This window comes from Pagrus major, chromosome 11 (assembly GCF_040436345.1).
Source record: "Pagrus major chromosome 11, Pma_NU_1.0".
In the NCBI taxonomy this organism is placed as follows: Eukaryota; Metazoa; Chordata; class Actinopteri; order Spariformes; family Sparidae; genus Pagrus; species Pagrus major.
Genome location: NC_133225.1, coordinates 24,849,048 through 24,864,343, shown reverse-complemented (window position 1 = coordinate 24,864,343; position 15,296 = coordinate 24,849,048). Strand labels below are relative to the sequence as shown.

The following is a 15,296-nucleotide window of genomic DNA, read 5'->3' as shown; positions in this document are numbered from 1 at the left end:
CCACGTTTCATGAAGTTAATTGGAGAGAATCAGGAACCACTTAACTTTATGGCCACAGAGGCTGAAGAATGACCTAACAAAGAGCTTAAAGATTTCGCCCAAATGTTACAGGACATCCAAATGATAGCTCATTACCTGTCAGTGTGGCTAGTAGTGGAGATAAATCTGATAAATAGGCTAATAGGCTGATTGCCTATTATCAATCAAAATCAATCTATGTATAACCTTTAAAGAAAATCTTGTTTTCACTATGTCATCTCTGCAGAAACTTTAAAATAAAAACCCAGGGTGTTATTATCAGGTATACGTTATCACCAAATGACCAACTTTGAATGTGTTGTAATCAGGATAATGTGCCTTTGGCTCGAGCCAGCTGTACTCTTGTATTTTTGCATTAGTGCCTGTAGTTTACAATCTCTCTTATAGGGCAAGGCCATATGGTAACATTACTGATATGAGAGTAGCTATTGTCTTAGATTGTGGATATCGATATATCGAGAAGTGATGTCTCTCCTGGTTTTAAGCCTAATGTAAAGTTATTTCAAAATTGGATATAAAGAAAAATCTGGTGATTTTGTTATCCCCAACTGAATTGGCAGCAATTTGTCACACATTATATTCACAGTAAAATCTACAACACACCCTTCATTACTGGCAATAAACAAAGATAATATCAATAAGCAGAGCAGGGAATTATTGATTCTGACATTAGTCATTAGTCAACAGCTCAGTTACTCACAGCATTTCTTGGCAGCTTCTACACAGAGGTCCTCGGCAGTGTGACAGCCGCTGAGGTACTCCAGCTGGTGCAGGTCTGGCATGTAAAAGTGGATCTCCAGGCCACGAGTGGAAGCAGAAGAGGTGAACTGGGCCTTCTTAGTGGACCTCCTCATCTTCCCACAGAGTTGCCTGCTCAACTCCATCACCCACAGAGTTGGCATTCAGACACTGGATAACAGAAGTGAAAAAGAGAAATGGGGGAAGTGGGAATGTTACATTAAACGTTTGCCTTGTGATCACAGTTCACAAGGAATCCAGAAAATAATCAACAGATTAATTGACAATAAAAAATGATCGTTGAGCTGCAGTTGCAGCCCTAAGATGGAGCAAGTTTGTGGCTTTTATATTGTTGCATCAATGTCGGCTTCAAATTTAATTCAATTCAGGAAAGATGAGACACATAAGAAAGCACACATGGGAAACAACCTGAATCACAATTCTTACCCACAAATTCGTGGGTGTTTTCAAAGCTTAGAAGAGCTTCTGATAATAAGTTCACTACAATTAGCGTACTTATGTTATCCTGTCCCACCCTTATATTATTATATAATCAACATTTTCAGAGGAAATGGGTGACCACTGTGTAGTGTGTGTGTGTGAGTGTGTCTTTGTGTGTGTTACAGTAAGGCCAAAGTATTGATTGTGTGGTGAGCTCAGCAAACAACTGCAGAGATTTTAAGTTCAATGTTCATTAACCTGATGACTCATATTAATATCGTTCAGAGCTGTAACACAGAATACAGCGATGTCTCACTATAAAATGACGTCAGCCTCTCAAATGAGCTGATAACATCAACAGGGAAGACAGATCATTGCTGCAGAGGAGGTGCAAGGACTTTTTGCTTTACTACCCAATGAGTCTAATAGCCTGTCTACACCAGCTGCATAGCAAAGCAGAATGTCAGCAGCAGCAGCAGTGAGTCCTTCATCAGCGTTTACACTGGCTCCATCAGCCGCAGTACCGTTTTGAACTCAATGGTGTGTTGACAGCACTTGCAGCTAAATACAGTATGTAGTTAGTTAGACACATTGGAGAAAAAGAAATTCCTAACAAGTCGCGTAAAGTAGCAGATATGCATCTGAATACAAGCTGTTAGGACCAGAGTAGACAGCTGCATTGATGGTAATGCTAAGCCTCTCTACTGGATCTGTTCAATAAAACATTTATTTAAAAACACAAAGGTGAAGAATGCGTCCTGTGTACACAACAGATAAAAACTATGCTTTACACTACTTAGTAAATACTACCAAAGACTTCTTTATTAAAGCTTAAGTCTGATGTAGATGGTTAAGTTTTGTTAGAAAACAGGACTGCACTATTTACTGAGGCTGGACTAATGCTGGAGGAGCTTATAGACGGTGTGGGAATATAAACTAAAAACTAGTTGTGATAACAAGTGCAAGCTTTTTAGTTTTAATTTATACTGAGAATGAATTGTAATTGTAATCATATTTTTTTAATTGTTATACAACTGACTGTTCCTAAGCGCCACCTCTTTTCCTCAACGCTCCAATCACAGCTGAGCAATAATTCAGACAACTTCCCCTGAGCCTAAAAGCCTCAACAGATTAGGATGGTACTGAAGACATTTAAAAGATATGTTGCATACATATGTAGGGGAAAAAAGTGACATGCTATACAATGATAATATGAATGCCGTGTTTATCGAATTTAAGAAAAATTGACTAATACCACCAAAATTAGAATGTATATACAGTTTTTTTTAAATGCCACTTAACCTGCTAAGAATAGGCGACTGACTCCTTTCACATTGCCAAGAGGCGGGTTTGCCTTTCTGTTTCTTTGTCTTTGTGAGTCACATTTGTCAGTCTTACATCAATTAGATACATCCATTTTTTTCCAGACCTGATGATGGAAGTAGCTAGGGAGTGAGACTTCTTGCTTCTTTCTCATCTGTCTTGTGAGTCCAACATGCGCATTACCAATCAGGCAGCTGGCAATGACATGGAAGACAGTGGCAAGGCAATGGTAGTTGTTTTTTAAATATCTTTAACTTCAGTCTCTATTTAAAACTCAGCGCCAACTAAACGAGATTTGAGTGCTGCTTGAACAGAGACGGATGGAAAAATATTAAGTCAGCATCCATAACTTTAAGACATCATAACATCATGCCTGACAAAGGACGAAAATTACCGTGTCCATCCAGGTATTGTGGCTGATCAGAGCTAAAGCCGATAAATGCTGTGACCACTGCAGAGTCATTTGACCTGGGTGACAATGCCAATTGTACACACAAAGCCAGATGTTAGTGGGTGTTAGTGGGGTTTTCTTGTCCAGTGTGTAAGGGGTATAAGTGAAATGTTAAAAGATTGTGATGCAGAGCTCAACATCAGCCCAAGATCATTGGCTTCCTCTGGTTTGTTATGATGAACAAACTTTTGAGAAGAACAGAGGGGTTATTGACACAGAAAATCTTAACTGGTTGTTGACATAAGACAGAACTTTGTTTATTTTATCTGTGTTTACCGAATGGACAGTATCAAAGCGGCAAGCAGATGTTAGGCAGATGTCATTGAAATATGCCCACACGTTTTAAGCTCTGTCACAAGGACTAATATTACTATTTTTTGTAGATGAGATGGACTTCAGTATAGCATTAAGTCCAGCTGGAAGCCTTTGACAGTGAGTAGCTACCAACCACCAGTCATCATGTCTCATTTTCTTCAGCTAAATTTCTTGAGAAGAGGTTTTCAATGAGTCATCAGTCTGCCTTTTACAATGAGTTAGTTAATCTGTCAGTGTGTTCATTTCCCCTCACTCTTCCTCTTTCTGCTTCAGTGGAACTTATTACTTCTGAATTTCTCATATAGATGTAATTTGTACTATGGGTAAATGAAACAATGCCTCTTATAAGTTATAAAATAACTGACACAAGCATCATGATGAGAAAGCCCTGAAGAACCAGAAAGTGAAATTGAACGAGAGCCACCTTTTCGCATCAGAACCTGCTCTAACAGATTCAAAACACCCTTTCTGTGGCTACTTTTTATAGTAAAACACTTCCAGTAAAGGCTTTTGTGTCCTTGGGAAGCACTGGTTGACAGCTTATTATCCCCAATTACACCCTCATTAATAATCATTTTTGCTTTTGATGGGCAGTGTATCTGCTGTGTTTACTGTCAACATTTCATTTTCTTCCTGACATTTTAACCTCTTGGAAAAACTGTTCAAGAGTGTCCAAGGTAAACCTTGCCAATTATTGACGATGTGTAATTGAAGCTTTGGATAAAATTCAGTTCTACTGAATTAAAGATTAAGAGAACAAAGTAGAGCTCCAGTGCCATGTCAGGTCTTGTGGCAGAAATAATTATTTTTCACTTTTTTGAAAAAAGACCACACCCATAACTGATGCTGAGTGTGATCCAAAAATGTCTTTTATCGTCAAGTTAAAGTACATCCAACCATTGATGCCAACTGTTAATTAATTTCCTTTTTTTTAAAAAAGCACACTCAGAATAGCTGCTCTTGCTCCTGCCAATTTTTGACATCAATTAAAAAAGCTGTAGATAATAAGGGCTGTTATTCCTCATTAAACATTTTGAGCCTTCACACCCAGCGCTCATGTTGAATAATGAGTGTAGTTCAAACACTGAATAAACAGATCCTTAACTTGGCTGTAGTTACACTGAATGATGGACTTTTGTGTCCGTTTGCTTTCAGACACAAACAGAATGTTTGGACTTATTATCTTAGTACTTTAGCACCAAATGTCATTGATGTGTTTTTGTGAGACACTGTCGGCTGCGATACAGGATGATTATTTTATTATTATTTGGAGCCTATTACAATCAGTCTCATTCTTGAGCTTATGTTTTCTCCAGCCTTTCCATCAGTTTCAATGATGTTTGTCTTTAATATGGTTACATTGCTTGGCTTAAATAGGGCAATAAAATGTATCAGTGCTTGGTTTAAACACTGTTGCGAGGCTGTATGCTGACTTAGGACATCCCCTAAAACTTCTCAGCAGTAATAAATGATTTAATTAGTGCACTAGGGTTTTTCCTGTACCTGTTTTTTCTTGACTCAGCACCTATCTAAGCATATGGACACTACATTATTAGTAGACCTTTCACATCCACTGAAAACATGAAATTATTTAAACAGGATGTTCATGAAATTGGCTCTATTGTAGCAAAGGAAATGAAAGCAAGAAGAAGTGCTTTTATGTTCAGGGATTCAAACTTAATTGATCTTCATTACTGACTCCCTACACTTAAGATATTTAAACCACATGTCATTTAATTTCCTCATAACAAGAATTTCAATATTTACTTTGCTTTGTGAGAATTTAATACTAGAATTTCTAGAATACTGGAAATTCTAGTATTGTGACACCATCAGCAAGTAGTTTGATAGAGCAACAGACTTCAAACTAGTAAAGCTGAAATTAATCAGTTAAATTGGTGAGTAAAATTACATTTTGTAAGGCAGTAACAGAGTCTTTAACTTATGTAGTCAATTCAGCAGGTATTCATTACTTCAATAAATCATGCCACTGAATTTTACCAGCTACAATAAAAGTTGTGGAAAGGGGACTAAAAACTACAATGCTGTAATTTGGATAGGAAATTACTTTTTTTTTTTTTAAATGTCCATTTTGTTTAATTTCAGCAAAATCTGCTACACCACGTCTCGTGTTGAAAGTTGCAAAACCAATGTGCCTGAAATGAAAATACAGTGGGCAGACATTAGGCTGGTTGAAGCAACAACGTCACAGAGGCCACTTGGTTATTACTGGAAAATGTCAAGTAAATCATAATCCAGTGCTCTTTGATGTTAAATGTCAGGTTATCACAGTGAATATCACAAGGTGAGCCCATTTCTTTTCTTCAGCTGAAACAAACCTCAAAGCTTAAAAACTGGGAACATCAAAATTTTACATTAGCCACAAACTACATTTAGGTGAAAAATTACTCCTCAGTAGTTGGAGTATGTAAACACATTACTTTTAATGTTAGAAATAAAATAGCTCTGAAATTAAGACTGCCACTTATTCATTCTGGTATCAATAAAACGCTGATCAAACGTAGCTGTACTTCAAGTGCTTTGATCGTTTAAAGTCTGACAGTTCAAGTTTCTGTCAAGGGTACACTCAGCAGCAAGAAACCACGTCCTTTCATTGTCTGACATGAAATTTTAGTGAGAAGTGGTAAAGCCAGAAAGTGTGTGTGCCTGTGTGTGTGTGTGTGTGCCTGTGTGTGTGTGTGTGTGTGTGTGTGTGTGCCTGTGTGTGTGTGTGTGTGCGTGTGTGTGTGTGTGTGCTGGGTGGAAGGAGGAAGCACTATTTTTTCAACCTCATACGTGTGAAGCCACTTCGTTGTCAGGATTTTGTACTATTTACTACAATATCTGTATTAAAGGTAGAGCTCTTATTTTCACTATCAGTAAATCTTTGACCATTTTCTCAATTAATCAATTACTTGCTCGGTCTATAAAAAACTCAATAAAAGTAGATATTCAGTTTAACATCACAGAGGAGGAAAACCACAGAAAATGTTCACGTTTGAGAAGATGGACCCAGTGAATCTTTTACCGTGTTTGCATGAAAAATTACTAAAATATTAAAATCACTTATTAAAGTCATTGCCAATTGATTTCCTGTGTACATACTAATGGATTCATTGACTAATTCCCCTTCCTCATCTGTAACAAGAGCTATAGCAAAGTGATATAATGATCCAGTGTCTCCCTGTTCTGCTAATGTGTTAAATTCCAGTTAACAGAATAATAATAAATCTAACAATTTTACTTAAATGCATTTTACTGTGTTGGGGCAGGTCTAAGATACATTGGTTAAAACTAACAATGGTTTTCTTTCACATCCCAGATATTTTCGCTTTCTCCATCACTTTCAGTTTTGCAGTCTGTGGGGACAATGTGGTTAACGTGGACAAAATTACAGTACAATACAATGTCCTTGATACACAAGCTGTCCTAGTGATTCCTGTAGTCTACTTTGAGCATCTGTCCTTAAATGGAGTCAAAGTTTTTCTATTTAATCATAGGCCCAAGTTTGTGATGGCGTTGTTGCATCATATCGTAGCATCTTCCTAATATTTTGTCCTCACTCTATTCACAATAATTCGGTATATTCCTAAATGAATTCCAATTTAGGTTAATTATTCACACATCTATCTGCCTTTATTGTGCCACTGAACATGGATGGAGTCTCACTGCTATTATGCCAAGAGGAGTATCGTTTGGTGACATTAGCTTCTTAGCAAATTAACTCGGACGGTCAAAGCAAACGGCAGCTGGATATTTTCCCCGCTTGACAACAGCGGAGAAAGATTACAAACAAGTGGGTTCACTCAATGGACCAGAAGACAGACATTTTTGATCAAATATAGCATTTAAATAGCGGACATTTACTCACCTAGCAAGCTTAGCCAGGCAGCTGGCAAGTTACTTCCGTTTCGTTTAGTACATTAGACGCTTCAACCAAGTTAGAGCTCCTCGCTCGAGGAATTTCAAGTGTCGCTTGCCGGCTATTTGATCCCAAAACTTCCCCGAAAAGTATCCAGTATCCAGAAGGAAAGAAATATCGGATAAATTCCACGGAATTTGATGATATTTGGTGGCTTGAGCTGAGACGCAGCCCACCTCTGTTCCTGCTAACCCTTACTGACAAGTTACAGCCCCTTCCCGAAAACAACGCAGTGGCCTCCTGTAGAACGAGACAGCTGATTGGCTGCTTAGCCCGTCAGTCAAGATGACGACATTAACCCTTAGTTGTTATTGGCTAGACTCTGCCCTTTCTTACTTGTTTTGATAATTATGGAAGTCCACAGGGGACTTTATTAGAATCGTTAATGTAAACATGGAGATGAAATTCAACAAAAGCCTGATCATTTCCCACGTGTCTGTGTTATTTGAGTAAAACATTAAAATGAAAATGTAATAATTCAATTTGCATTTTAATTTTCACAAACTTGTATTTGCATTCTGTGGCCATATAAAATGAAATGGAAAAGCTGTTTACCTCCCATTTAGAGACAATAGAGTGGTCCATATGATTAATCTTAAAATTTAAGGGTTTTTTAAAACTTTTTTTTTTGTCAAATGCTGATTCCAAGGTCAATGATGATCATTCAATTTAAACTTTTAATCAAATTTAGGTGGTTAAACCAGCCACAAAAAAAGGAAAGAAATTTCAATTTCAACTCATTATGACTCTGAGATATGATCAAAAGCTCCAGATCATCTGTATGGACCGTCTTGTAAGATTGTTTTTATAATAATACATATATTAACTTTCAATGTAATTGTGTTTTGGGTCAAGGTTGGGATTGGGCTAAATCATGAAGTGATTATGCTTAAGGTTAGACATTTTTGGTAGACATGTTTGAAGACCTAAAATAATGTGCTATAAATAATAATTTGTGTCTGATATGGTTTTTCCACTAAAAAGTTAAACTAATTAACTTGTTAAGAATCACAACTACTCCTTCTGCTTTACAAAGAAAAACAGATTATATGACCCAAATGTTTAATTGACGTACACACTTACTATATGTTGCATAATGGAACACAATTTGAACCGGATGTGATATTACAAAATGATGCTTTTGTGTTGCGTTTTACACTTTCAGATGTTCCTGATGAACTTGAAAGCAACCGTTTGGTATCAAACTCTGCATTTATCCATCTCCAAGGAATTGGATTAATCAGCTTGTTTCTTACTGCACACATGCAAAGATATTTTATTATGTAAGAAAGAAACCTTCAACCTTTCAGGAAATTTGGGGTCCCTTTATCAACATTCTGCCTTCTTGCACTGTGTATGGCTATATGCACATATGTGTATGGGTGCGTAAGTAGACTATATATGCACATAAATGACAGGAAATGGAAAACAAGGGAGGTGAGTGGGGGAGGGGATGGGAGGACCCTGACGCTTTACAATTTCTTTGATTTTTTTCCTACCCTGATCACATCTGATGTGTTGTGTGTTTATACAATGTATCTTCAAAATGTGCCTTATGTTTGGTAACAGTAATATCTTACTTGTATACACATTCAAGTTGAGGTATCCTATTTTTTTCCTTTTCCTTTTTGTTTTATTTTGTTTCGGGTTTTTCCTACAAGTATGTGTATTTTTAATTTTACTTTTACAATAACATTTTCTAATGTATGAATGGAAACATAATGCATTTTTGTTGCGTTGTGATGTGATGTGAGCGTCTGTTAATAAAAACAAATCTTTATCATTTCTTTAGCATTTAGATCATTTTACAATTTGATGCTCAAACGTCCAAGTGAAGTAACAATCAGCGGCACACACTTTTGAGTGTAGAGGGACTTAGATTCAGGAAAGTGTATTCTGAGTGACAAATAGAAGATATAAAGACAGGGAAACAAATAAGGACTTTGCACTCTCATTGGACATCACAGTTGTGTGCACCTTCTGAACACTGTAGCAGGAAGAGTTATCGTTCATCTTTGCCATTATGTAGGTGGCAACGATGTAGGTAGTCCCTCCCTAGCCTTTGTTTGAGCTATCTAAAACATCTTTGTGATTGTGTTTCCAAGCAGCCTTTGTGTGTGATTGCCACTGGCTCATCTCTTGCAAATTTGCATAACTGCCCTTTTGGATGCCATTATTTACTGGAAACTCAAACAGTGCCAATATCACTAAATGTATTTGGCCATCCCACAGTTTATATTAAATACTGAGAGATTCATATATCAGAGGATTTTGTATCAAAAGGGAAATCAGGATTCACTTTACTGTCAGTCAAGGAAGACTGTAAAAATGTGGCAGAAACTAGAAGTCAGCAAACCCTCTGGATGATGTCACCACAAAATGAAGGATGGAGTTTCCCTACTGACTTCACAGAAAAAATATCACATACACAGACCACAGGTGTAGATATTGACGTGTTTCATGATTTGTAAATACTGTATTAAATGACCAGTTACTTATAATCCTATAACAATAGTTTAGGTTAACACTTTGATTGAAGTGACCTTATTTGGAATTTATATGTAGAATACAAAAATGATTTAGAAGTCACCATGGTGTTAATCAATGCACAGTGTTGGTCAGCAGTTACAGCATAACATCTCCAATGTAGAGACATTTTGCAGAACAGTTTTCAGTGTCATTAATTAACTGTTTACAACACCAGCCTCCACTTATATATATATATATATATATATATATATATATATATATATATATATATATATATATATATATATATATATATATATAAACATATTTATTGGTAGACTTTAAGACATTTCAAAGTTTAGGGAACTTGTTAACAGTTTATAGATTGTTTAAGAACGCTAATAAAATTTTAATGGCATTACAAACACATTTATTGAGTATAACTGATTTAACTTGTATGTCATTATTAAACGTTTACAGAGCATTTTTATTGCCTTATCAAGATTAATACATACTTAATTATGCATCTCTTTGCAGTTAAAGCAACATTATGCAGAATAATGTTTCTGAGTGGGACACCGCTGTCTTAAAAACAAATCCCAGGACTGTAACAGTTTGTCAGATGTAATGTAGGTGCTAACTACAAACAAAACTCATTACTTCATAACAATGTTATGTCTTGAAAACTTGTATGTTGAAGTAAACATGTATGTAACACTGGGATCCTACCCTCTCACTGAAGTTACATAGTGCAGAAACAAGTGATGGGGGGTGGAGTGGCTGAGACAGAGACAGAGACACCATTCACTCTATTACAAGACACTGTGCCATCAGCATGATTTTGAAGGTGATTTTTTTAGGTAAAAAGTTACATAATGTTACTTTAACTATGCAATTATTAACAGTTAACTATGATTTTTTATGGATCTACAGTTAAAACAGTGCCTTATAAGATGAACATACGAATAACATTCTTATCAGTCTACAAGCTCTTAGTGTTAAGTACTCATACATGTCTTATAATCTTATAATAAACTGTTTATTAACACTTATTTACATGTGATAATATTAATAAACATCTTATAATCTTAAAGGGGCTTATAAAGGCCTTAATACCTACTAACAAACACAATCACGAGGACCTTACTATAAGTGTTACTGAGTTTGGTGTTTTTGTATTTTCTTGCCCAGTTTCCTCACAGCAGCCCCAGCTTGCATTGGTCAGTATCAAACAACAGTTCTGCCTTCCGCACCAACTTACTGCTGCAGTTATCAATTGTTAGTCACTTGGTCTGTTGTTTCAACAGTTCAGAGAACGGACAGGGACCTCTGTTGATGAAATGGAAAACTTCTTACTTCCTCCAATGAAAGAACATGGACTAGAACGCAGTAAAAAAAAAAATGGGTGGTTCATTTTAAGGAAGGGACCTCCCATGCCACGTCCCAGATATTGCTTATGGTCTCGAATTAAAGGAAGTGTGGCAGAAATTCCCCATAATCATGACCGTCAGTGGCAAGTGGGGTTTTGGGTGTTTGCAAAAACAGTTACATCCTTAAATTGAGTGGTTTTGAATGTATGTTATTATTAAAAACTGCCTCTTTGAATAAATGTGAACCTCACTTGACTTTTTGTATCTTGTTATCAAAAATGTGCTTCACAACAAAGTATCTAGATATCACACAGTGAGTCAGAAAAACACAAGGCGAGATGAGCAGATTGAGGTTAGAGTGAGACAAAAACAAAATATGTATCGTGACTCTTTGGGGATTTCCACAGCAGCTACAGTATGTACCCTTTAAACGAAGCAGTAGGGACAGGTGCAGAGTGACCTGTGGTTTATCAGACAATGACTCAAACAGTGCATATATTATTCAAAACAGTGTTCTGAGAAATATGATTCATTTCTGCGTATTGACATCACAGATCACAGTAGGGCTTTGATTGATTGATATTATATATTGAACGTTACATAACAGTGACTTAGCAATTTATAACAAAGTGGAGACTGTATCTGTCGTACAAACTGTAGGTGTCTTGGATCAACTGTTTTATTTTGAAAAAGCCTAATTCACATAGTAATGGCACAAATAATTAGAGCTTCTCTTTAGTGTTATCAAGACTATGTTCAACATGAATGATAACAAATGAGCACTTCAATAGTTTTCACAACTTTAACATCAACGTGTGGATTATTAATGTTTCATAAACAGCTTACATACAGGGATAGAGCTGTAGGCGATGTCATGTAGCCCACAGTGCACATCAATAATAGATCTTTAGCTCCCCCTGTTGACAACAATGTGGACCAAAACAACCACATCAGATAGATAGATAGATAGATAGATAGATAGATAGATAGATAGATAGATAGATAGATAGATAGATAGATAGATAGATAGATAGAGTTAATTAAAAGGTTATGAGAACCAAATGAACAGCATACTTCTAAGATTAAAAAGCTGCATTTTGTTCTGTACTTTTGAACATGTTTCGTTTCTTTTTAGAACCTGAGCTTTACGGGTCACACAGAGGGAATGTAAAAGTCTCTTGGCACTTCAACTCTGGGGTGAATAGCAGTGCAGGTATTGCAACAGTAAAAAAACAATGCAGGAATAATTATTTCTCTGGATGATATTAATTAAATGCTAATTGAAATTACAAATGCAGACTGTGCATACAGCAAACATGCCCTGACAGGCTGACTGGTACACCAGCACTCCCAATAAGGGCAAGTTTATGTCTTGTGTTGATCCTTATTCCTAATAGTGCAGTCCAGAAAAAATGCATGTTTTTTTTTTTATTATAAGGTATTATGTAGGGTGTAAGTATTCAATATCAGTATTCAGTGTCAATATTTACTACATAATTGTTGTGACCAAAAAACTGACAATAAAAGGACAATTTGAAGCAAAAGATAGTGCTACCAATCAAATGTATCTTGTGTTTTGTCTCTTTTTTCAAATAGGCCTACGCAGTGTTGTAAACAGTACCAAAAATCATACTTGAGTAAAAGTAAAGCTCTCATGTTACAATATTACTTTGGTAAAAGTGAAAGTCCTTCAGTCAAAGTCTTGAAGTATCTGGTAATAAATGTACTTTTGTACCAAAGTACAAGTAAAAGTGAATTATACACATATTTACATGTATCCTAGCTGCCGACTGAGTATCAGATCCAATATTTAGCATTTTCTGATCATCACAATCAATGCTTTGTTTTTTTAAAATCCTATTGCCATCAAAACAAATTAAAATGTGCTGCTTTGGCTCGAACGCAGCATGTTATCTTCAGACTTAAGTTATCAAATAAATGTAGTGGAGTGGAAGTATCAAGTAGCAAAAAATGGACACAAAGGAGCACAGGCATTTAAATAAAATAAAATTCCCTTTATTTATTTCAGTTAGGCAGAAGTTACATCAGTAGTGAGGATAATATAAATTTACTGACTTTGAGTTGAATGTTTCTTACACTTAAATGCCGACTAATACAATTTCTTTCTTCTCTTTGGTCCTCTGGCTCGTTTAGCTCAGACGACAGGCTTTGATTCACTGCACTCGTGTCAAGTTGGCAGCCATCCTTCAGTTATCACAGTACTGTACCTTCGATGGGGACAGCATCAGCACTGTGATAACTGAACCAGGGCAGCCTGTCAAATCTAGCAGTCCGGTCTGGGGCGTTGCTCCATTCGTCACCCACCCATAATATCTGTGCTCTCGGTCAAGAGGTGCAACGACAACAAAGTTTTTTTTGGTTTGCAGGACACACGGAAACACAGACAACAGACAAACACGATAAAAGAATCCATCCATCAAAGGCTCCAATGATCAGGCCATAAAAAGAGAAAAATAACGATAAAAATCACCATATTATCTCTGCAATGTGGCTACAACTTGGTCATCAGAAAGATGTTGCTGGATCAAAACTATGAAACCTTCAAAACTCCAAAACATTTTGGGAAAATATAATAAGACAACCAGAACATGAACTAACAAAAGCAGAGTGAAAAAGATACAAAACATAAATCGGTAACACTTTATTATAACCATCATTAATAAACGGTAAATTAAACTGGTAATAAAACTTTATAGTTATTTCACTGTTAACAATAATAAAATGCCTTATAAACATTAAGCAATTGTAAAGGTTTATGGAAATCATTTCCAACGTTGTAATGGACATCAAAATAATGTCTATTTACAAACATTAAACCTTCTCTATTTTAGCTTATTTTTCTATTTTTAGCTTTAATTTTTTAACTTGTTTTTTAATTTCTTCCCACTTGTATTTAATGTCATTAAATGTAATTTTATGTCACTGTAAAAGCACTTTGAGTTGGCCTGTGTAACATCATCTTTATAACAAACAATTGCCTGACAAATGATCCATAAAGCATTTTTAAAAGTAAACTAACAATGAACAAAAGTTGAATTAACTATAAACTTACCATTTATTAATGATTATTTATTATTATAAAGTGTTACCCATAAATTATATTGAACAGTCTGATTAGGGGATGATAAATAAACACACACAATTCTTAAAAAAGGATGTCAGTCCTTCTGCCTTATCTTGATTATCCAATGAAAAAGTATACCTTATTGTACATATGTAATTATTTCTTTATTAATGTCTGTCAGCGTCTTTGTAATGTGAAGTTCGTCTTTAAATTGTATAAACTATACCTTATTTTAGTTATTAGTTTTAGCTATAAAGGATTATAGCCCATACACTGGTAAAGAATAATGAATTAATGGATCCAAAGCGTCAATGAATAAAGGGTAAACATCAAGAGGAATATGCAAATGTCAGGTTTATAACTGTGATGCATTTGTACAATTGCTTTTGGGGTATTGTAGCTATTTGAGCTAAAGTGGTTGATTCTGTCCTGCAATAGTCAGAATCTGTTGTCCGTTATATGATGAAACATCTACCTGTGTCTGTAGGGAGGGAAGATAATAACGCACCACTTTGTAAGTGTAATTTGAACTCAAACAAAATGGCACAATTCTTGGAAATGGGAGGAGGATGCTTGCTTGGCAGTCTTCTGTATTTTAATCTCTTAAAAGTAATCAGTTTTCCATGATCTCGTTGTCTCCTCCTGCGCAGAGAGCTCGTTAATGTTTCATCCCACAAAAACAACAACAGGTACAAAGACCCCCCCACACACACACACACAACACTTTCCTGCTCGGACCTAGTCGAGACAAACTCCTGTATATTATTCATACCAACCACAAGGCCGAGTGACGTCAGACTTGTTATGATTCTCCCCGCCGGCTCCGCCCCTCTCGGCGCGAGCAGTCCGGTGACGTCGCTGGCTCCTCCTCGTCAGTCCGCCCTCCACTCTTCATGTAAACAACTCCATTAGCCCCGCTGCTCGGGCTCCGGCCAAAAATGTCCGTGTCGGACGTGAAAAGCAAAAGCAACATGTGTGATCACCAAACAGGGCAGAGGACAAACAAACACACTGTCGAGGCTCGACGGTGCGTTTGTTGTCATGAGCGCGTGTAAAAAAAAGGAGAGCCAGTGGAGAGAGCGCGTCCATATTGCAAAACCCTCAATGTAAATATCTGGAGACTGGCTGAGCCTGTAACATACA

General features: G+C 36.4%; 1 protein-coding gene across 1 annotated transcript in view; it reads right to left on the bottom strand.

Moving 5' to 3' along the window:
- Positions 1-7,431, bottom strand: part of jak1 (Janus kinase 1) — a 35,189-nt gene extending 27,758 nt beyond the window's left edge. Inside the window, exons 1-2 of the mRNA XM_073477222.1 lie at positions 7,179-7,431; positions 740-948 (exon numbers count right to left, since the gene is read on the bottom strand). Of these exons, the coding sequence (XP_073333323.1) occupies positions 740-941 (202 nt within the window). The 5' untranslated portion in view covers positions 942-948; positions 7,179-7,431. The remainder of the gene's footprint in view (positions 1-739; positions 949-7,178) is intronic.
- Positions 7,432-15,296: the final 7,865 nt, after the last annotated feature.